This window comes from Temnothorax nylanderi, unplaced genomic scaffold (genome assembly GCF_030848795.1).
Source record: "Temnothorax nylanderi isolate EJ_2023f unplaced genomic scaffold, tnyl_v1.0 TNYL_tig0027_pilon, whole genome shotgun sequence".
In the NCBI taxonomy this organism is placed as follows: Eukaryota; Metazoa; Arthropoda; class Insecta; order Hymenoptera; family Formicidae; genus Temnothorax; species Temnothorax nylanderi.
The window spans coordinates 1,181,846-1,206,219 of NW_027249089.1; the positions used below are offsets into that span (position 1 = coordinate 1,181,846).

The window sequence follows — 24,374 nt, forward strand, 5'->3', positions numbered from 1 at the left end:
CACGTTTTCTCGCGCGGGATACGTCGATGCGCGTGATTACGCTATTAGCGTCGTGTCATCATCGCGGATCCCCACGTCATTCGTCATTTCGCGATCGAGGACAATCCTGCGTGGAGAAATAAAATACTCGAGGTTGCGTCGCTAAAATTACATTTGCCCGCCGGACAAAGCACGCGCCGGCGACTGTCGTGATGCCATGCCGCCTCCCTGCGACAGTTTAATTGAAAGCTTCACACGTGCTGTTTTGCGTGAGCGCGCGTGTTTTTATACGGACAGCCTCGCGGTCTCTCGTCTCTCGACAGGGACGAGGGTGTCATTTAACGTGTAATAAATATAACGTCAGGTGTATTAATATTGTGTCAGCTGCGACGCTTTGCGGCGCGAGTCCTCCAGATTCCTCTGAATAATCTGTCTTTCAATATATTTTTTTTTTTCAATTTTAATTTCAATACTTTTAATTTCGATACTTTATTACTTGTATCTTTTGACAGCTTTACATTGGAACTTGTAAACGAACTGAAATGAACGTGAGTGAAATCTCGAATGTGCCTTTGTGTTATACAAATATTTGCCGATGGAATTTCAATGCTGTAAAAATATTAATCTACGAATCTACGTACGTGTTTAAACTGTACTCATTTCTATTTCCATTTCAAAACCTGATTTGAGGGAAATTGTATTTTGAAGGATGACATATATAAAATCCGATATGTACCTATAACGATCAGCTTCTCGTACTTTATCGGATTATTGCAGAAGTAATAATTATGAGAACTTTTATAGCGCCTCTCTAAAAATCGAAACGTTAAAAGCGTGCTTCGTTAAAAGCGGATTTGCAATTGGATTTTTTTAAGTCGCGCGCCAATGTACCCCGTAATAACTTAGAATACTTTAATATCGATTTCAGGGAAGCTTGCTAATAAGCGTGCGGGGCACGCCGGCCGTAACATTCGTATTGGAGGCTTAAATCTAATCCCAAGGATGCATCGAGTCCGATAGGCCGTCCTGACGCGACTCGCGTATGCAGAGCACGTATAATGGAATACCCGACGGGGTTTCGATCGAGAGCCAATTACCGGGACTACCGGGAGCAATCGAACGGGTGCGCGGCACGGTGGCCCGGCAACCCAGTAAACTTAACCGCAGGATTTAAACGAGCGCGGCCGCGGACGCGCATTGTATTTAAGGCGAATCCATTCGTGAATCTGCGAGGCCGTCCGCCTCGAAATTGCCTCCGTCGCGTCGTTTCGTTCAAATGGGACGAGAAGGCTGGCTACGGGCGACATTCCCATCGAGATCCCGCTTTATGAGATCTATCGCCGCGGATGAGTCGTATACTCGGGGAAAACAACGTGGGAGAAAAGAATTTTACTGCGAGTACTTACCCGTCCGCCGTGTTGTGCGCCAGGAAGGACTTGGGCAGCGATAAGGATCGCTGATGAGGATCCAAGACGATGTCGCCTGTAAGCGAGTCTTCACCTCGGGTGGGCGCGCTGCCAGGCCTGGACAGCGTGCCGTCCTTCGGTGGCTCTATCAACGTCTTGAGCGAACCGATCACAGCATCCTCCATCGGCGTGGACGCACCGGAGCTCTTTGCGTTCCGCGGGCTCTTCGTCACCGTGCGATCCGACGTGGTGATCCAGATATCGCTGCTCGAGGACGACGAGGTGTTCGTCGACGAGGAGACGATCGGACCGCCACTAGGCGATCTATTGACATTCATCCCTTGGATGGGCGACACCCTCCTATCCTTGCTGTCAGCGCCTTCGAAGGAGCCCGGGAAGTCGGGCTTCCGGTACATTCGGTGGTGCATCTGATCTTTTTTCTCTGCTCCGGAGCCTGCTTTATAAAAAACGCTAATATAGATGCAATATAAATTATTCCACTTATTAGACGTTAAAATAAAAACTTAAAAAAAAAAATACTTTTCTTAAAAAAATAAGACATAATATCTGTCAATTTAAAATAAGAATCCGGTTCTATGACTGTAAAAATTTAATTCAGGGTGGGATAAATTTTTTGTTAATCGAACTATTACGGACCATTCCCGTTGGTTCCCTCCAACGGCGACCATCTATTGCCCTGTTTGAGCACGCTCTTGGGTCTCTCTTGATACTTGCCCTGCTGGCTGCTTCTGCTCTTCCTTGCGTTGTCTCTTTCGCGAAGCTCTCGATCATCCATCCGCTCGAGGGAAGCCGGCGAGGAGCTGGCACTTCCACGATGGCTGCCAGCGTCGGTGGAGAGTCTCTGATGCGCCGGATAGCTCTGTGACAGCTTCATGAAAACGGGCGGTGGTGCCTGATTCGGCGAGTACAAGGTTTCCCTTTGTGAGCAGTGGGGCCAAAAGTCGCATGTGCTGCTGTTGCAGCGCAGCTTTGTGTCTGGGCTGATGCAAAAGTCTTGATTGGCGGACGGTGCGTTCGTATTTGGTGTCGTAGCGCCTCTCTGCAGCATTCGCGGCCGCCTTAATTGTTGCTGTTGTTGCTGAGACTGCTGCTGCTGCTGCTGCTGCTGTTGTTGGGACTGCGAAGAATTCGATGTTTTCGACGATTGCTGCTGCTGCTTGGAGGAGATGATGTAGACGTCATATGTGTTGGAATTGCCTCGCCTCTGCTCTTGACTCTCGTCGCGACGGCTCTCATAGCGGCTTGACAACAAATTTCTCGGCACGACGCGACTACGCGTGCCATACAGGTATTCGGTCACCATCTCCGTTTCGCGGAAAAGATTCTCATTTATGGTGTCATCTGTGGACTGAGCTTTTCCTAAAGAATTTGGGGAAAATGATCGAATACGGGGATGAGATTAATTTGATCGATTCGCCGACATGATAATCGATTGTTTATTTTTCAAAAATATTTCTTTTCGTTCAGTTAGATTGCCAAACTTTATGTGATAAACATTTGATTTCTAATCGTTAATCTTTTAATGCATTTTTAAAATATTTCATAAATTTTCTATTCTTTTTACATTTTTTATGTTTTACAAAACTTTGTATTGTTGATCTTTTTGTAAAATGTGTGAAAAATGGATAGATATAAATACATTAAAAAAAATATATATATATATATAAGAGTAAAAATAATTCATAAAGATTTAAAGATTTCCTGCTGCCTGCATATGATGATTATCTTTTTATCGAGAACACGAGGTTTATAAAAGGTACGCTTGCGTACATTTATTCTCCGTGAATTGCAATTATTCGATACACGTATGCAACAGCGAAAGTTAAAACATAAGATATCCCAGGGATGGTACTCACTGTTTTGAAGAACATGGCGCTTGGACCTGTCGCTACCCCGATCGTTCACAATCTTAACGACGACTCTGTGTGCCTCATTCGACTCTCGGGAATGATCTCTCTGCGGACCCGTCGTTCCTGGTGACCTTTTCTCCGGCAATTGGAGGCTCCTGGATCTTCTAACTCGGGATTCATGACAATCGGGCGTCTCCTGATTGACCCTGGCGCTCTGGTGCTGTCGCGAGGGATTGCCGCGTCTGTATGGATTAGGCGTGGGTGACCGCCCTTGTCGTCCCTCGCTGCTAGACGAGGAAGACGTTGAGGAGGGCGAATTGAACATCTGCTTTCCCGACTCGGAGGATCCGGGCGACCTTCTAAGCCCCTGTTGGTTTCTATGGATTCTCCTAGACGTAACACTTTGGCATTTCATTTTCACATAACATCGCGAAACACTTTGTGGTGAAATATTAAATTAACTTTTTCTTTTAATGTATAAAATATTAATTAAACAAGAGTGGAAATATGTGAAAGTAATGGCCTCAAATATTCGCGTATTGTACGAATTAAAAAATCGATAGAGGAAATATTTACAATTTTGACTATCTTCTACGTTAAATTTCTATTTTTGTAAGAATTTCATAAGCATAAGTTTTCATAAGCATAAGTTTATATGCATACCCTTGCCTGTTGGGCGATATTCGTTCGCCGTTGGCACGTATCGATTCTGTGGACGAATTCAACGCAAGAGCCGATGACGACACCAGACTGAGATTTAAGGATGAACTAGGATTATCATCCTCATCGCCATCTTCATATCTAGTATCGAAAAATCGATATTTTGAATATATTGTATTTTTTTTAAGTTTTTTTAAAATTTTGTTAACGTTAACGTTTTATGTTATATTAATTTATATTATTATACTTATAATTCATATAGAATACAAATTAATAGATTAATAAGATAATAGAATAAAATACAATACGATGATTAATAGAGAGAATGTAAATGTTCTTGTTCATTTAACTCTGCTGCAATCAATGTTAATTATAAATTTAAATATTTATAATCAAGATTAAACGTGATCATTCTTAATTATTAATAAAATCAAGTTGGTTAACAGAATCGTTTATCATAGATTTTACATACCCCTCTACCGAAGAATCCGTGTTCTCCGCCAGACTAGGCATAATGGGCTTTGTGACGCAACTGTCGAGGCTCCTGAATCCCATCGACGACGACGACGAGCTGGATGATTCGATATATCTCTGCGCGAATTGCGACCTTCTGGAGGACGATTGATCTTCCAGGGACTTGGCCTGTGCCATGCGATACTGCTGCTGCTGCTGGCTGGCGTTCTGTCTCTTCGATCTGGAGGACGCCAAGCCGGAATTCTTCCTGGACGCGGACGGTAGAGAGCTCCAGTTGACCTGGTGAGGTGGCGGCGACGGTGGCGGACTAATAATGTCGCTATCGACAATGGCATTTGATCGCGGTAGAAAAGGGGCCTTGCCGCCGTAATTGCTACGCACGGCAGCAGAAGACGAATGTCTGGAGGAGGAAGATTTTCTGCCGGCGACGGCGTCCTGGAACGCCGGCGGCGGCGATATAATCGGCGTAATCGACGGCGGGGAGAAGGACTCCGGGATGCTGTGCGGCGACGTGCAAGCGCTGGTAGTGATGGAATCGTAATCCTGGCTGTGCAGCGCGAGGAAGTCGGGTCGCTGCGAGTCCAATCCTCTGGTAAAGTCCTGCGGACACTTGCCCGGCTCGCTGTTGCAATGATAGTCCGCCAACTTGACCGCCGTCCGTCGCGACAACGGTAGAGTGCCGGTGGTCGCAGTCACCAGGTTGCTCTCGTAGTTCGCACGGCGATTCTCGTCGAGTGACCGCTGCTGCACTTGTACCCAGCCGGAGCGGCCCAGGTAAACGCCGTCGACCTCGCGATCGCACCATCGCACGGGCGAGAGTTCGCGGCTGCAGTTACCGCTGATAAACAGCTCGCCGGAAGTGCCGCTATTGCCCGACAGGAAGGAGTTTACGGCGTCGCGTCGACGGGAACTGGAGACCTGCACAGGGGAGAATCCTCGTCGCTAATAGACATCCTAAGTGTCGTACCCAAATCTCCTAGCGTCACGTACACTTCATCACGTTGATTTGTATTTGAACAACTCTACTGTGATAAATTTGGCTAATGCGACAATTATTGTAGGTTAGATTAGGTCAATTTAACTCCGGAAAAAAAAGAATAACATTAGTTTATAAAGTTAAAAAAGTTAGAACGTGCACCCATGTACATTACTCCCCATTATAGTCTTCTCCATAATATTTAGAACAAAAGTTGATTGCATTATATTATAGAATATAAATCATATAGAGCCGTTTCCGCAAATATTAATCAACGCTAACCGTGATTTAAATGATTCTCTTGTTAAAGCGGTACTCGGCAGGAACTCATTTAACTTAAATTAACATTTACTGCGGCGATCCATAGAATCGTTTTTTTTTTCGCGAACTTCCGTATAAATTTGACCCCCTACTTCCAAGCTCGCGGATGAACTGGCGCGGGCGGAATGTTTCCGACGTTTCTGCGATTTCCTCACCTGACCGTGGCTGTCTTGGCGATGCTGCTTGAGGCTTGACGTCGGCGCGGCCGACGTGGATGTATCGTGACGTTTTAGGGATGGTATCGAACTACCGCGGCTGTAGGATCCACGCGCGTTCCCGCCGGATTTCCCTCTGCAGCTCGCTGTCTGACTCTTGTTGCTGCCGACGCTGTACGAGGAACCTTGAGAGCCGACCTCCCAAGGGTCCGCCGAAGCGTTTCGGAGATGGAGGATCGACACGTTTGGACCTCTGCAACCGAAATTTGCCTCTTTTCGAGAACGGTTCCGTGTGCGGTGCCAAGAATAATCATTCTTACGCCACATATAAATGTTTACTCTTCAAATAAGATTTATTTCACGTTTATGTGGTTCAAGCGATTGATGGGATTGCTGTCGATTAGTATCGACGAGACAGAGCTTGTCGAACATAAAATTGTTACTTTTTAAAGAGAGATTTAATTATAAAAAATATATAAAATAAAACAATGATATTCGGGAAGTAGAATTTGCTTGACTTTTTTCATCTTATTCAATTATAAAGGAAAACGATCGCAGTTCTCTTTCGTTTATTGTAGCTCCTCAAATATTATATAATTTATTTAATTGATTTTATTTTAACGCGCATCCGATCTTAATTTAACAAATTTTATAAAACTGCGCAATCTTTTCTCTTCGCGTGCCTCGAAGCATCGAGATCGAGCAAGCTGAAACTATAAAAAGTTCTTTCTTCGCACGGTTGTTCGACCTCTTTTTGATTTGCTATCATCGAATCCAGAATTTTTTGCTTTACTTCGTTGGAAAAGGAAATCGACTCGCGGTGCACTTTAGCATCTCCGGGGATTTTATACGCGACAGTCGGCACAGTTGGAAGCCTCCCGTTTCCGCCGACGTCTTCAAGTAAGATAGATGCAGTCGTTTTTGCTTGTACACGTCCCCGCGCATCCACATCTTTCTCACGCGTGGTATTTTTACTCGCTTCTCTTTCCCATTCGACGATATTTATATCATGCTTGATGTTGCAGCCATAAATATTTATACAGCGATATATAAAAAGGAGAAAGGGAGAAAGGTAGAAGAGAAGACTAAGCGAAGGTGCATCCAGGTTGTGCATCGCGTGAACTTGTATGCCGGTTAAAAATCCGCAGTGAATGCATGAAAACCAGATACCTAGGTGGTCTTTCTCAAGAATAGATGCAAATCTCTCAAATTTCGCGGACAAATGCATCCCCGGCTGTATCTCTTATCTTCGTACCTCGCGTTTCAGATCTTCGTTTTCTGTACCTTTCGTCGCGCGAAGAAAATTTTTACGTACGACAAGATGAAATTATTTCCACACGAGTTGAATTAATAAGAAAGACATGTGCGCGCGAGCTTCGGTCTCGCTGTACGAATTTCACTGCAAAGCGGATCAAGCGATATAAACCGAGAGTAGATATGATCGATATTTTCACATGGTCTAGACTAGAGGAGGTTCAAAGTCGCCCATCGGAGATTCAATCGTCTTTGCCGCCTGCCGTGATTAGCGCGTGATCAAAGAGATCGCTGGAGATGAAAAAGACGTTTCCGAAAATGAAATTCTCCTCGAAGGGCTTTCGAGCTGCGTCTCAAAGTCCCGATGCCGCTGTATTAGACGCAATTTTGATCCACCGGGCAAACGCGAAATTAGTCGCCTGAAAGCGCTTCAAGAGCTTCCAGTCGAGAGAGTCATCGCGATTTTACGAGGGTCCTGGACTTCATTTGACGGAACGCTGAAAAGAGTTGTCGATGATTCTTTTCAGACAAATGCGATTCGTTGAGAATTTATATGAGCAGCTCGACATCCGAGGCGTGCGATTTATGGAACTATTAATTAATTCGGGCTAAAGATAGGAACGGTGAAACTAGGTGGCAAAGCGTATTTCGGATACTTGCTGCGAATAACCTGTCGTCGATATCGCTCCACATATGGAGTTGACGAAACGCGCGGAACAAATCAATTGGGACGGGAATATCTGTCCCCGATTAATCATATTTACCTTTTAACCGACATGGCACGAAGAGTCGTTCGTTTCCTTTGATAGTGCGATCTGTCTTAAATAGAACCGCTCTTTAAATAGAGCGATCTTTTGGTCCGAGTAAGAAGACGGTGAGATGGAGTGATCACCCTCTCTTTTAATCCATTGCCGCGTACGTTTGCGTCAATATATAACCACATTGAACGCTGCGAAATATTTCTCGTGTGTCACACACGTTTATCCATCTTTACTTTTTATCTGTTAAAATCGATCGCACGATAATACAGCGATTGCTGTCGCTAGATTTATTTACGAGTAATGATAGAAACGTCTCGCATGAAAAAGACAAATCTTTTCTGCATCTTGTATCTTCTCGTATGAAATTTGGTACTTTTAATATCAAATGTTTATCGTGCGGGATATTCCTGAAAAACTCCAGTTGTCCAGGATTCACAGATTAATAGACAGGCAATCGGCCTTGAGAACGGCCGACGTCACTCTAGATTCGGCATTTGACCGATGAATTTTACATTATCTCGTGTAACCAGGTCACGCTCGACGGCGAGTATCCGAGTGCACGAAGAAGTAGCATGAGAGTAGTCCTCGCGATGGTCCGTTGGGCTTCATGAAACTTACATCGTATGTAAACACCAGCAGCATCTAGAGGGAATCTAGGCGGAAAGGACAAGCGCACGAACAAGATAACGTTCGAGCAAGTGTCTCCGTCATTCCCATACGACAGTCACGCTAACTTCGCGAGATCCGAGCTGGATGTCTTCTTCAGCTTCACGAAGGTGTTTCACCACGTCGACGTTCCGTACGATTCCACTGTGCGCGGTAACCATGCATTCACAAAATCTTTCCAAATTCGCAATCAACCTTTCTAAATTTTTCAATTTGCCGTCTTTACTGTTTCAGAAACTATCGAGCCAAAAGCAGCGCGCGATACCACTAGTTGTGGAGTTCACAGAACATTTAGGACACGCCGGGACTACTCTCCGATGGCGGCGAGTAGTTTAAATAGAAAAGCGATAGACGCGATATTACCTGTCGACACGCGAGATAGGACCCGCGTTGGTGATCTCGCTCGTATCCGCGGCCGGACTGACTCTGCGCGGCGGCAGGGCGGGAGGCGCGGCTTGACCGGGGGCCTGACTCGAGGACAAGGTCGAAACGGGCCCTCCGACGCCCACGTTGCCCCCACGTATCCCATCCTCGGCCGAGTGCTGTCTGGAGGATTGCGAGTTCTGCGAGAGCCAGCGGCGCCCGGCATTCCGCGTCACCACCGTGGGCCCGCCGGACCCCGGCTGATGACCTATCGCGCTCCCACTATCCAGCGACGTGCTCTGTAACCGAAATCCAAGGCCACTCTTCGTGGGCAGACAGAAAATCCGTGGGACGCGACTGAATCTGAGAACTACACACACGGATCTGTGAGATCAGACGAAAATTCCAATTTCATTCTTGGGATTTTCCCTCGTTTATGTTTTGCGATTTAGCCAAACAGACTTGAATTTTGATTTCACAATCATTTCTATGCTATCTAGCACTTTTCTGGGAAGAAAATTTATTTTTAACATGCATTTAGAGTTATACATAAAAAATTACGCCTGGAGAGACATGTGTGTAGTCTTAGAATTAATTATCGCGGCAAGATTGAAGTATTCCTCTATTGTATGCAGAGATTGTTATTAAATGATGATTAATATTCCCATGATTTTATAACACATTGTTCTCAATTTCCGAGGCATTTTCTTCGGAAGAGAAAAAATTTCTAAATCGGAAATCTCTGAGACGAACGTATCACGTCATAGCAGTAACAAAGTTTCCTTTTCTTCGACCGCTTTTGGTTTCCCTTATTAACCACGACTCGTTAACGGGCACCATTATCGCCCAGCCATGATCGTTATGAAATTGTGTCAATCGCTAAAGCGGCCCGCCGTGCTATAGGGCGCCATTACGTCGATCACGGACTAAACTCGCGTGACCATAAGAGCAGGAGAAGCTGTACGGCGGTCTCTACTTCCAAATACGGTTGAAGCACGTACGAACGACCGACGCCGACGGGTTGGCGCAACTCCGCCGTGCGTCGAAGAAAGTATTTTTATTCTCGTCCTGCCCAAGAGGAGAACTCGTCCGTACGAGCGATCTGTCGCGATGACTCGAACCTCGAACGTGCGTGTCATTTTATTGACTTTTATTACTCCACACGACCCAATATCGCATTGACGTGCCGCCCGATTTTAGAACGTCTGTCAATTTATTTACAATATTGCAATCGGCCGAAACACGTTCGGGAGCACATGACAAATGATATCGCGAAATATATAGAGATCAACAAAAAAAGGATTTCGTTTATTCCGGTCATAACCCGATTAAATAACGATAAAAAAAACGACAATGTGTGGGATCGATGAAATTTTACAATTCGCGCGATTGTATCTCGGGATTACGTACATTCACGTGATTTTTTCTGGACGTAACAGACGAGTCCTGCGAGGATCCTCTTGCGTAATGCCGAGCGAAGACCTCGGCGAGTCTGGATCTTCCCGAGCTCGTCGCATTTGACTTGGATTTACTTGGCGGCGAGCCATCGACGACGCCCACCAAATTCGGATTGCTGCTCTTGCGTTCCGGAAACACTAAGTGCTCGATGTTCGGCGTATATCCAGGATCGCTCCTGACGATATCCTGGAGCGTCACGCGGCTGGGTCCACCGTTACTGCAACGATTCACGCGTAATGTCAATTTTCCTCGACTAATTATAATTGTCAATGATGGTGAAATGATTATATAAAAAAAATATATCAAAGATTATTCAGAGAAGATTCAAGCAGGGTCCTAATAAATTATTCTATCTAAATAAACTTTTTAACCCTTTATCTATTTACTTATAATGAATTCTTTACATAAGTTCATAAATTTTTTAACTAACCTGGGACCGAAGCCATGTCTCTGTCCACGTCTCTTCCCGCTGCCACGGCCAGGCTTGATGTTCGTCGCCTCGGCCAATTGCAGCAAACGGCTGCGATGCTGCCGTAACAGCGGGTCCTCCCGGCGAGGATTCATTCTATCCTGTGCACCTGGAATCTTGTCGCTCCTGCATCCTGGAATTGCCCAAGAAAAAGAAACAATGAATTCAGTGAAGGTTTACATGCCTGCTCTTTGATATTTTCATGCAACGCAACCATACTTTTCGCATCGACAAAAACAATAATTGCTTTACTATTGTGGAGACAGAGAAAATGATTCTCTTCTCAGAATGGAGTAAAGAATTCTTTTAAATTTCAGTAAAGTTAAAAAACTAGTGAGATGTAAAGAGTTAACGTCACAGGATTCTTATCAACACGTGCAAAAAGAGCGCAAGCTTTGCAAAATATTAATTAAAATTTCTATAATAATGTTCACAGCAACAAACAGCTTAATGAAGTATGTCTTGCTTACAGCGCATTACAATTGCAGAAGGAAGAGTTCGCTTTTAATCATTCTTTCCGCAAGAATCGACTGACAATGAGAAGAGGAATTTACAACGAACATACACTGCTTGTGCTGCTTTTCGACGCGTCTTCTCTCCTTCACCTCACTTTGACACGAGAAGAGAAGGCAGATATATAACAAAGAAAAATGCTGGTACTCTTCATCGCCTTTAAAAACGTTCTTTCCTCTCATCTCTCGAAAACTTCGCGGTCCCTTTACGCATGTAAAACGTCATAAATTCATGTTTCTCCGGAGGAGTGATTGTTTTCTTTCCCAAGTAAAATATTTTCAACGTTTGATTCCATTGTTCGAATAACACTAACAAGGAAACCTCGCGAAACCAAAAATTCTGATTTTGATGAAACTTTACACACGTGTAAGAGGAAGGGTATAGTTTGTTTTTTGAGGGGTAAACATTTACATGCGTATAAAGTTGCATCAAAATTCGCGAGGTAAAATCAACCGTCGTGGAAAGCATATACTTTAGTGCATATAAGTGCATGCAACTTTAACTTTGGAGAAGGATTTTTAAATCCATAAAGCCAATAAAAAGATACGCGTATATATTTTTAAAAAGTCGGTAAATATTACAGACGGCTTTAGGATCCTGTCTTGCATATATTTACTCGATATTTTCGTAAAAAAGTTTTCTAATTAAGGATCGAGGAAAGCTTCTGGTGGTTCCAGAAAAAGAGCAAGACGTCTATCACAACTCCAAGATGTCATGAAAATCGCGTATCTCATATTGACGCTTCTCATGTTTTAGATATTTCAATATAACTTATAAACAACTTCTTTAGAATTTCCTCCACGAAGATGCTGCGTATAATTGACAGTGCACGATTATTTTTATAACGTAATCTCTTCACGCAGCCGACAACTTTTTTTTATGACAAATGGCAACCCCGTCAGCGCATAGACGCCGTAAATAGTCAAAGTCGAAAACCGATAAACGCCCTTTCTGTTTCTCATATTTTTTTCAATAGTGTCGCGCCTAACAGAGCGGCAGTTCCAACAGAGCGCATTAAAATATCGACTATCGAAGAAAGTTCGGCGGTGCACGGTCATGAATAGTTAACCGCAAAAGCAACAATATGCATGACGGAAAATTTAATATCCGGCCGAAATTAACCGACGAAGCGAATATTTCGAACGTTTGTTCTCTATGTTTTAATTTTCATCGGATCGTCTGGTATTCCCGTGCGGTATACGCGCGGATGAGAGACGAACCAACATCAGATTTTCCTGAAAACAATATCACCCATGAACGTACAGGATGTTCCAGGATCACCGGATTTTCTTTCAATCGAGAGCTCTCCGGAAGAAGCCAAGATTGCCAAGAGTCTCGATCTTGAATTGCATCTTGAGATTCATCAATCTTCGCCGTTGCCCGCGTTCGGGCGTCTACGATCGACAATTTTTTCCTCCCTCCCGTCCGAATCAAGTTCGCCGACGCTTGATGCTGGACACGCCTTTAACGACGATTCTACTTCCCGACGATTTAACCTCATTACAAATCGTTTTCCGATTCTATTAAGAGCCACCGCACTCTTCCGCAACTATCGGATACGTTGACGTATAATCTGTATTTCAGTTCAGTCGGGGGCTCAATGAAAACTTCGTTTTCCCCCATGGCGAGGATTTCTCCCGCGGGCACATCGGCGACAAGTCCATTTACTGAAATTCAACAACGATTTCTCCTGCCCGGGCTCCGTCGGCGTCGTAAAATGCCAAGACAAAACTTGGAAATCAAGGATTTTAAAAGTCCCTCGACCGCTGTTCGGCAAAACCCGGCGTATATACCTATAATGTAATGTTTTTAGATCAACCGAGCGTGAATTCCGGAAAACTATACTATTTTCTGTTTTCGCTTGATTTATTCAGAGTCATGTCAAACGGGATACTTTTCTTTATAATTTTGCCAGAGCAACATACACGCACGTGCCCCGCGCGCACATATAACGAAGAGAATCTTTGAAAACATAATTTTTAAAGATCGGATTTCGCGCATCGTTGGCGCGTCGTTAGTTACATTCTGCGGGATTCCGTTCGAGGAATCGCGGTTATTCCGAATGTGTAGCCGGTAGAAGTACCGTCCGTTTCGAGTTATCGTCGTTGGCGGCTGGAAGAAAAAGGGCACAGCGCATAAAAACGCGCGGGAGTAACGCCAAATCGAAGAGCAAATCGCGCGCGCAATTACTCGTCGTTGGGGGGATGATCGGATTTGCGTGCATTTGGACAGCGAATTTCGAGACGTGCGCACGTAACTCGCTCCATAAATTGCCAGTTCTGATTGAGATTTACGAGCGGAGGGCGCAAAGCACGCGCACGTTGCGGCCCTCTTTAAAACGAGAACCACGAAGTGCACCGCGAGTTCTCCAATCGAAATTTATGGCTGCGTATCTCGCGAAAGAAAATAAGAAAAATGAGGGGGCGAATCTCGCTGGCGGAAGGGGGTTTCTACTGCGAGTTCGTACGCTTTCTGACAACACGAATGTTTCGATCCTTAATCTTTTCCGCGGTACTAATGTTATATGATTTATATACATTTTTCGCGGCACTCCTTCTACATACCCTTCTACATTCATTTCCTTATATTTATATTATTTATAGAATCATTTTATCATATTGGAGGTAATAAAGATATTTGATTTATGAACTTAGTTTAATCGTCTTTGCATATTTATATTGTTACTTAGAACATTTTCTAGTTAAGTTGTGTACTTTAAGGAGATTAAAAGCTAATTTTTAAAAACCTCTTTGTTAAATAATTTGATTAAAGATAAAAAATTTTAGTAAAAGTTTTAATATTAATGACAATATTTCTTCTATAAAGAGTAATTGAGATACAAATGAAAAATGCATAACTCAAGAAACGAAAATAAAAAAAAATTGATTTTTTTATCTATAACTTTTTCAGCAAATTCTTAAAGTTGAATTATTCCCAACAAACGTATCGCAATTATAAATTGTCGCAGATATAAGGATTTTCCTGAATTAATCCCCGTTGACGTGAACGAATAATAAAATAATTATTCGTTATTTAATTTCAAGCGGACTTTATTTCAATGGAATTATAATGAAGTCCTGAATTTGCAAATTTGTCTGATATTTGTAAGTTAATTATTTGTAAATTTAATAATTTCTTCTCGGGTTTTCCTCCAGGCCTGCAGTGGAATGGAACGAAAACATTTCATTTTGAGTAGTTTCTAATCCGCGCAGGATTTTCAATGAGGAGGCGGAAATTGCGCGACACACGGAGAGAAAGATTAATACGAGATTTGGGGAAAACTCCCGGCTTAATACAGACGGCATTCTATATCTCGAGTTTTATCATTTAGGACTCTGTCCTAGCAGCGGATGGGATCACGTACTCAGATAATATGAGTCCAGATTTGCCGGACATATGTTTCAGGATCACTGCCAACTTGTGAGGGAGAGCGTGAATCGCTGACAAAAAGATCATAGTGGAGGAACAGCGGGAAAATTTATTAGCGTCACGTGAACGTCGGGACTATCGATCACTAGATAAATTGAAATACCGAAAGGAAATATAATATATATTATATAACACAATACAAAACATAATATGAGAACTATAAATCTAGATATTCGAGGTAATTTATTAAAATAAGTGAAGTTTTAATTTCTTATATTAGTTCTTTTCATACGATTAAATTGATTAAAGTACATTAAAGTCGTGAAATTCATTGAATAAAGTCTCATGCCGCGCCTGCAACACAAGAGTCAAGACAATTCGCGGGTATAGCAGGATATCCCTCCGCAGGCGTTGGAACGTCACAGTAAGTTAAAGGTAAGTCGCAGCAGTTGTGTAATTCTATAAAGTATTTTAGAACTTAAATTTCCGTTATTGCGGATGGCATCCGATATTTGCATGCCATTTTAATACGATATAATGATAATATTATCCGATCTCTCTTTAATCTCCGGTACCTCTGAACCTTAATCTATAACTAAAGCTCGACACAGAAGACCAACAATCCGAAAGCAGGACGCGTTAATTAAAAATAAACACTCGACTACATCCAATTAATTAATTAATAAAACGGATTAAAATTTTTCGCAGGATTATGATAAGCGGCGTTTAAATAAGTTTTTTCTTTGTCTTATACAGACGCATAGAAGAGGTAATTTAATAAAAAAATTTACATGACCAAAGTATTTTTTAAAAATTACGGATTAACGAGATTCCCACTGTCCCTATCTAGCGAAACCACTGCCAAGGGAACGGGCTTGGAAAAATTAGCGGGGAAAGAAGACCCTGTTGAGCTTGACTCTAGTCTGGCTAAAAAAAATACTAGCTCGTAAAGTATTTTTTAAAAATACTTTAGTCATATAAAAAATGTGTATAAATAATATCTATCCGTATGATACGGAGAATAAATTTTATTTGTTTTATGTGTTTGACTAAAGAACTAAAACATATTTTTATTCGATCTAATAACATTTTTCAAAAACTGTCTAGTTAATATTTGTGAAATAAAATATATTTTACAATATTCACGTTTTATTTATGTATGTAAACGTGTAAATGATGATATATTTATTAACATGATAACGATAAAATTGACATATATTCGTATTTATAATAAGTGATATGTGTAAATTGAAACCATAGTCTGCAATATTGACTACAAAGTATTTACATTAATATTTTGGAAACGTATTGAATTATATACAGGGCACGTATTATGAAACTTTTCGGAATGGATTCTGATCGGAATTGCTTAGTTATTTCCAGATTTCTATTGTGTTTTCTAGGGAAAACAGAATAATTCAGATCAAAATCCATTCCGAAAATTCCATAATACGAGCCTAGGAAAGTTCATTATTGTATAAAAACTATCATATTTTCTTCATAAATTTAATCAGCTTTAACAAATGAATTCGATGTGTAACAGATAATACAGGTAAATTGTATGACGATCGATAGAACATTAATGAGACGGCGAGTTCTTGGATAAACATTACGTTAGATAATTCCAGGCAGAATCTCGTCAATTAATCGAACGAAGAAAATCTATTTTTACAGAGATTACGTTTACAGAAATTCGCTTCTTTAATTTCAATATTTCGTTACGTTTTATTCGAAAAAAAAAATGATGGAATGAGAGACTTTGTAGAACCTTTGTGGACCATATATTTTTCGAAATATGTTCGCCAATACAATTTTCATTTTGCGGGGGTTTTGCAATAAATGGTGCAACAGATAGAAGTTTTTAAGTGCATTCCTACGATAGTATTTATGCGAACATTCGGGAATGTGTGATGCGCACGTACGTACAACATAAAAGATTTATCTGACGGCTTTCGTACATGTAGGTGGATAAATACAATGGCAGTGACGTTAAGTCAACAGAACGTAGTTATCTGCGCTTACAGAGAGAGAGAGAGAGAGAGAAAGAAAGAGAAGGGAGAAAGACAGAGAAGGAAATAGTGATGTACTCGTGAGGACGCGGTGGATAACGTGAAAGCTCTTCAAGCTTGGCTACCATCGAATTACGTCGGATTTCAGAACTTTCAAAAAGCTTTTCAAGAACTGGCGATATTCCTTGATGGCAGAAATTCGAGCTACCATCGCTGTGCATAATACCAGCTTAATTCTTAGTTGAGTGATGATGGTTTAGAATACTGATTCATTACTTTTACATTGATATTTGCAAGGATTTTTACTTTTTATCTTTGGCTCTCAAGCTTTCGTCATTTTGCACGTTGCTGCAAATCTTTATTGATGATTAAAAGACATATAAACAACTGACGTCATTGATTAATAAATAGCAGTATTAATTATACATTATATATGATTAATTGTTGCTGGAACAATTGCCGATACCGATGTCGTGAGAATTTAAAAGATATCAGTTGCGCAATTAATCGGTTAAATCTTACCTGCGATAAACATTATTCTAACTGCGATTCTTTCCACGAAAATGTGTTGTCTACGTTTAAAGATAATGCGTCACGAATACATTAATATTAATCGCGACTACCATAATTCTTTTTTTAGCCAAGTAATTAATCGCATGATGCGGTTTGTCCCATCCGCGAATCTTCGAGCATGATAGCAAATCAAACGATAGAAGCTGGTTATGCAATTTCACAAGTGATTTCCCTGTGGAACGTACGAACGAACGTAAGACCGAGATATATCTACCTCGATCCTATTTATCAGACACGAAAGAAAAATGTCAATATTTTTGCGATGAAATCAATCACAATTATTACACTGCGCATAATATTACGCCTGTGAAAAGTTGCATACGCGCAAATGTCATCATTAGAAAAAAATTTCATTATACATATATAAATATTCACGCACACATACATATTATCTAATATAATAAATTCTTTATGAAATATTTTGTCAAACAAATATATTTATATCAATTTCTATAAAATTCGAAAACAGCCATAAACGGAGAATCCATTTTAACTTGCACGTTTCAAAAGACAAGTTGTGAATTCGATTAAAAACTTGGCGGTCTTCTCTAGAAACAATTCTATTGTCGAAAATGCTTAAGGGCAATAAGTTTCTTATCTTGGATAATGGAGTATCATGGTCGACCGAACTATGCAGTAAAGTAGAGCATGACATTTAGGTTTTGTAAAGACCTTCAAGTAAAAGTCTGAACACAGTTGGATTTTAGATCAGCTAAATTTAGAATATGACAGCAATTTGACAATGTTTCATGTTATTCAGAGTTCACTAGTATTTCTACTTTTCGATAAAACAATAATTGATTGTTGTGTGTATTGCTATATTCATTCAACCGACAATAAATTTTGAATAGATAATAACTGTTTCGTATTTTATGAAAATATTATGCATTGTCGATATTGATATCGAATTAGAAATTTAAAAGAAATGATGTCTGCGAGAATTAAATTCTTTTTAAATAAATGGATAATTAACTAAAGACTCGATATTGAAATTAACAAGTAGCAAAAAAAGTGGGCTTTGAGAGTCAAACGCGGTTAGCTGTGCATGAGTTATGTGACATTCAATTTAATAATTCAATACAAAGTTATAAATTATACGTTTCGGCTTTAGTTTGAGTCATCTTCAGCGATGATAAAAGAGAAATTAAATACTCTCACGCTCTCCGACCAGCATTACGTAAGCATTTCAAGATTAAATAGACAAAGAAAGTATAATTTTCATAAGGAAATACTAGTAAAATTTTGCTAATGTTCGTAGTGCAAAGTGATCAGACCAGAAGTTGGGCCTAATCGACAAAGAGAAGTGAAACCAACTCGCCAAAACCAGTCCAGAAAAACGTGAGAATTAAAATAATTAATGAAGTAAAGTTGGAGAATAGCAAACTAAAATTTTCAAGATAGAAGAATGAACATAATAGGCAAAGTTTGCAAGTTATATAAAATTGAGACGTATGTATATATATGGTGTAGATATTCTGTGTCTGCTTGTGAGTTAATACCATTATTTTGAAGTTTCATGTAATTTTGAAAACCAACTGCTAAGATATCCAGAATTTTCTAAAAATTCAGATATTACTTGTAAAAATTAAATTACAACAATTTTTTAAAAACAACTTACATAAACAAGTTATGTTTCGATAGTAAAAATTCGATAATAAAAATTTATTGAAGTATTCACTTTCGTTTGCATTATCTTCAAATTCAAATAAATATTTCATATTTCTGATTTGTGCATAATTTTGTGTGTAATTACTTAATGCTGCAAAACAATTTTGACAAATACGTAACTTAATAACATATTCTTCTTTTTCTTAACATTTTCTCTTTCCTCGTAACAGTTACTTCGTACTTAAGGATGTTTTACGTATAGCTATATGTAGTATAATTTTGTTTCCTTGATTAAACAGTGTAAAGCTAGTCTCAGAAATTATTCATAAACAACATGTTATCATTGGGACAGAAAAAGCGTAAAAATCGTAATTTTGTCCCATTTTTGTATTTGATATTGTTTAAATAAATCATTAAAAAATTGAAAAAATATATATTAACAGAAAAACTTAAAAAACCGTAATTGCAATTCTCGATGTCATAGAAGTGTACCATAAAAATTTTTAGAAATAAAAATAAAACTTGCGCATTATTTACCGCGCCTGGTTCTTAGTTAGCCCGTTTTCTATATTCGTATATCTATATATATACAATTTCAGTAACTTTTAAAGCAAATATCTCAGAAACGGGTCAGACAATCGATCGCAAATTTAACACAGGTTTTTGGGATATATAAGAGTGCACAATCTCTGTAAATTTCAGCTTCATCCCTCTATTTTGACATAAGCGATATACATCCTTAAGAAAAGTATCAAAGAAGTAAAGAAATTAATCGATTTGTTGTGTTGAAATTATTCGATACTCATCCCATAAGTATCTTACTATTCTTGGAAGAAAAGAAATACACTCAGCGCTGTAAGGAGCTGTAAGGAACAACGAAGTATGGCTAAAAGTAACATGTCGATCACGATCGGAACAGGAAGGAAGTGGAGGAAAACTTCGACTGCACACCCGGAGGTGTGTGGGAACGGACGAACTTGCGAAACAAATTCGCAGTTTCTGGAGTTCAACGGTTTGGTTGAAATGATACGGCGGCTAGCTTCGGAGAACAGGCTTGATAGGGACGACTGCGTCTCGTCACTTTCCACTCGAACTAATGTATTTAACGAACCGTGCAGACGCCCGTTTACCGTTAATGCATCCGAAACGATAATCCATTAGCAGAAATAACGGCAAACGATACGACTTATGAAACGATATTACGCCCCCGCTAATGCAAAATGCAATATATAATCTGTGTTATTTACAGACTGCACATGATACAAGTTTACAAAAGAGGTTTATTGAATAAATAAAGTAGCTATGTTTGTTGAATACAACGATAATTTTTGAAGAGCTTATTTATACAATCCTATTTACTCGTAAATCCTATATAATATAAACATTTTTAGAAAAATGAAGATTATATATATATATATATATATATCCGCAAAAAGTGGGCTTTATAAGCATACTTAATTTTTACTTTTCTCTTTTAAATATTTAAAACAATTTGAAAATAATCTCTTTAACTTTTTCATGAACGATGAAACAACTTTTCGTAACACAAATAGCGAGACAAAAATAATTGTACAATAGACATAGTAATATTAAAGACGTTCTCCGGTCCTTATACTAGAGAAAATCGATTTTCTTTAGATTTTCTTGAAACTGTAAATATACGTTAATTTAGGTGTGCTTTATGCGTGGTATAAATTTCAGTACCTCTTCCGGTATAAAAAATAAAGATACTGAGCCTCAAAGTTTCAACTTTTACTAATGAAAAGGTTTTCCAGGCCAAACGGTAAGAGATACGAGGTTGGTCAAAAGGACCAAAGTTGCTCCTCTCGTCGAGTTCTATAAGGAAAAAATGCCAAAATTAAAAAAAATTAAATTAAAAAATTTTTTGGTAAAAATTGAAACTTTGAGGCTCAGTATCTTGATTTTTTATACCGGAAGAGGTACTGAAATTTATACCACGCATAAAGCACACCTAAATTAACGTATATTCACAGTTTCAAGAAAATCTAAAGAAAATCGATTTTCTCTAGTATAAGGACCGGAGAACGTCCTTAATATTACAGTTTACAACTGAGAAAAAATATTAAAAATGAAAGAATCTCTCGAATACCACAGTAATAATAGGCTAATAATAATACTATTTATTTTTAGGGAACGAGATCTGTTTTTGACGCGTTTTCCACGTGACATTAACGTAGATTTTGTGATGCATTATACATATATCAGTTCCCATCTGCATAATTTGTAGGAAATAACTAAAAATGCAACGCACACACGCATACATACACTGGAAGATCGCAGGTACTTCTTAGTCGTGCATCTTCCTGCAAGTACGCGTAAGTCTGCTACAACAAAGTCCTCGCATAAGATATCAGTTTCTCGCAAGTGTTGTCGATCTCTCTCTCTCTCTCTCTCTCTCTCTCTCTCTCTCTCTCTCTCTCTCTCTCTCTCTCTCTCTCTCTCTCTCTCTCTCTCTCTCTCTCTCTCTCTCTCTCTCTCTCTCTCTCTTTCTCTCAGCAAACTAACTCGTGATGTGTCTCAAAGTTCGTCCGTGAGATAGCGCGTTCGCTATTATAAGAGCATTTAATAGCATTCATCCTATTCCCGCACTTGTTTATAAATTGTTCTTTCTCTTTCTCTCTCATTTATATTGATCGCAGCTGCATCGTGAACATGCTCTAATCTGTAGGCATTTCTGACTGCTCTAGAAAAAACGATTTCAGTCGTCCAAAAAACGCTAATTTGATCGTACGGCATTGATTTAAATAATTGTAATTGATTTAAACAATTTAAATTATCTGTTTAGTTTCCTCCTCTTAATCTTTATTTGTACAATCAAAGTATAAATTCAGCTAGAAATTATTGATGTAACGTTCATTAGTACTCAGCAGCAAGAGAGAAATATTATATGCGTTAGTAAATTATTTTTTAAAAGTGTAGGACAGTTGAACAAACTTCTAACTGTGTCACATAACTATATGTATATTAATATACAGTTAAAAGCTATATATATATATATATATATGCTTCGCAAAAGAAAGATTAATTACATTGTAATACTACATATAAAAAGAACAAAATTGATAATAAATAAATAAACCCCAAAGAGAAAAAGAAAAAGATAGATGCAAGCGTTTTAAAAATAAACAGATTATTATTAAAATTGTAGACTCTGTAATACATATATATATATATATATGTATTTGAGTTATCACAATTGCACGTCGCAAGATATATATCTAAAGAGATAATCGCGATAACAGTTTCTTAGAATTTACGGAGAATATAATGTCGAAGCTAATAATCAACATCGCTTCTCAACATCGCAACTCTTAACTCTACTAAAGAGTTATCGAACTCTCGCGCGAGAATTTACAGTTTAACGAAAATGACAATTACACAGTTTAACGAAAACAGAAAAAAATCTAAAAGAGAAGAATAATCATGCTTTATGAATATCTTTATATGATCAATACAATTTCAGTTTTAGAAGTTCTTTATAACATAATCTTAAGAAGTTTGAAGTTAAATTTGTAAAAAAAAGAGCTATTTTAATGTGATTCTATATATAATTCTATGTGACATGCAGTTATTATATAACGAACTAAAAATTTTTCAAAATTAAATAGATTCTTAAAACTTTTAATTTTCAAAAGAGATTAATTATAAACATCAAAATCAAAATTAATAAAATTTTCGTATTCAAATTTGGTTCTGTTTTGTAGGAAGATTATATATTAAGCCATATTAAATACTATGCGTATATAATTCAACATTGGATTATTGTTTTATTATATTAGTCAATTTTAACATCGAATTTATTCTTGGTGACCTAAAAAACTTGCCTTAGAAATTTCTGTAAAAATTTGAAATTGAAATTGTATTGAAACTGAATAGTATATATTGAAATTTTGAATAATTTTCAAAATCAATAACTGTTTGATAATTGTTCAAATTCAGACAATTATTTCAAAGATATATATCAAATAGAGTCATATAACTATTCAAATTGTTGACTTTTTTTAATAATATTTATTTTTACAAGCTCATATATCTCTTTTGCACTATATGCTGACAAAAATGACGAGTTACAGTAGGTACAGTGTTTAATTCATTTCATTCTGTTTCATTGTATATAAAATATTAGTTATTTAGTCTTAGTAATTTCTCGGTTATTATTCTGTATTGGACATGTTTGGGACATAACACATTGATCATAGTTTATAAATTATGGAGAACTAGGTATTTGACCCTATATTTAAATTTTCGTAACTTTTAATAATTTATCATTAATTTCATGTTTTCGAGAGAGCAATTGTGATTCTTCGTACGTGTAAAACGTAATCGAATAGTAAAATTTAAACAATCAAACAGTCTATGCGATTATATCGACGCCTTTTTCCCGTCACGCGGAAAGAAAAACTCGATTCGCATGAGCGAACAGGCTCGTACGCGCAAAGCATCGGGCGTTATGCAACTGCATCATTATTTTGACGTAAACGAGTGCGCGAGGGACATGAACAAAAAGAAATGACGCGCTCGAATCTATCGGCCCGGCGCATAAACGCCAGCTGTAGCGCGCGGGCCTTTATTCGTTCTCAATAGGCGAAAAGTGTCCTTATCAAACGTGTCAACAGCACGTTCCGAACGCAAAATCCGACCACGCGTGCCGCATCGACTGCTCGCGCGTGAATTCCACGCAACTTTGTCGTCGTGACGCGGCGCACAGCTTGAACAAACGTATCAATGAAGGTTGCGAAAGACGGCAGAATAACGCGAATTGTCGGTAGCATGCAGTTACACGCATCAATGCGATATCTCATCACGGAAGTTCTAGGAAAGACCATATTACTGACAATGTCCATATTACTGTCAATCAAAATTTAGAGTTTAAAATATAAAAACTATACCATACGTTATTGTATTAAATTTCAATAGAATTTTTAACAAGCCTAATTATTATTATAACGACTAATTAAAAATAAAAACCAATCCACTAATTACAAAAATAATTTAAAGTTCGAGAAACTCGTTTTTCTTTCAGGCCACGTCCATTTTTATTAATAGAGTAGGTAAAAAGAAGCTACAAAGATGACTGATTATGGAAGAAATTTAAACAGTGAGTCTTACTAAAACGCATTTCTTAAATAATATACTATTGAAATTAAACAAAAAGAATTGAATAAATTATTAACTTTATAACAATAATTATTAATGTCAATAATACATTCACTTTCTTTGTGCTTTTCCTGACCTACCATTACCAGTATTACGGATATTAATCAAAATGAACATAATAGTGGTTCTTGATAAATTGCGGATATAACTTCTTCGTTTCTGTATATATTATCTGCCGCAACTGTGTTATCATAGGATTTTAAAATTTCTAATATACTTGAAACCTTTTAAGAATCTTTTTCATTCTCTCTAACAGTTTTTGTAATACAAACATTGTCTAATAAAATATTCCTTAAAGCTTTTATCTTACA

At 38.8% G+C, this 24,374-nt stretch overlaps 1 protein-coding gene across 8 annotated transcripts in view; it reads right to left on the minus strand.

Annotated features, from left to right (window-relative positions):
- Nucleotides 1-24,374, minus strand: part of Rhogef3 (Rho guanine nucleotide exchange factor 3) — a 150,551-nt gene that overhangs the window by 66,544 nt on the left and 59,633 nt on the right. For 6 of the 8 annotated variants that reach the window (XM_071701908.1, XM_071701910.1, XM_071701909.1 and 3 more), the window contains 9 exons: nt 10,775-10,946; nt 10,297-10,561; nt 8,887-9,185; nt 5,843-6,095; nt 4,389-5,308; nt 3,920-4,057; nt 3,263-3,657; nt 2,043-2,765; nt 1,386-1,839 (listed from right to left, as the gene is read on the minus strand). In XM_071701908.1, the coding sequence (XP_071558009.1) occupies nt 1,386-1,839; nt 2,043-2,765; nt 3,263-3,657; nt 3,920-4,057; nt 4,389-5,308; nt 5,843-6,095; nt 8,887-9,185; nt 10,297-10,561; nt 10,775-10,908 (3,581 nt within the window). In that variant the 5' untranslated portion in view covers nt 10,909-10,946. The remainder of the gene's footprint in view (nt 1-1,385; nt 1,840-2,042; nt 2,766-3,262; nt 3,658-3,919; nt 4,058-4,388; nt 5,309-5,842; nt 6,096-8,886; nt 9,186-10,296; nt 10,562-10,774; nt 10,947-24,374) is intronic. The other 2 variants (XM_071701911.1, XM_071701912.1) reach the window with 2 other exon arrangements.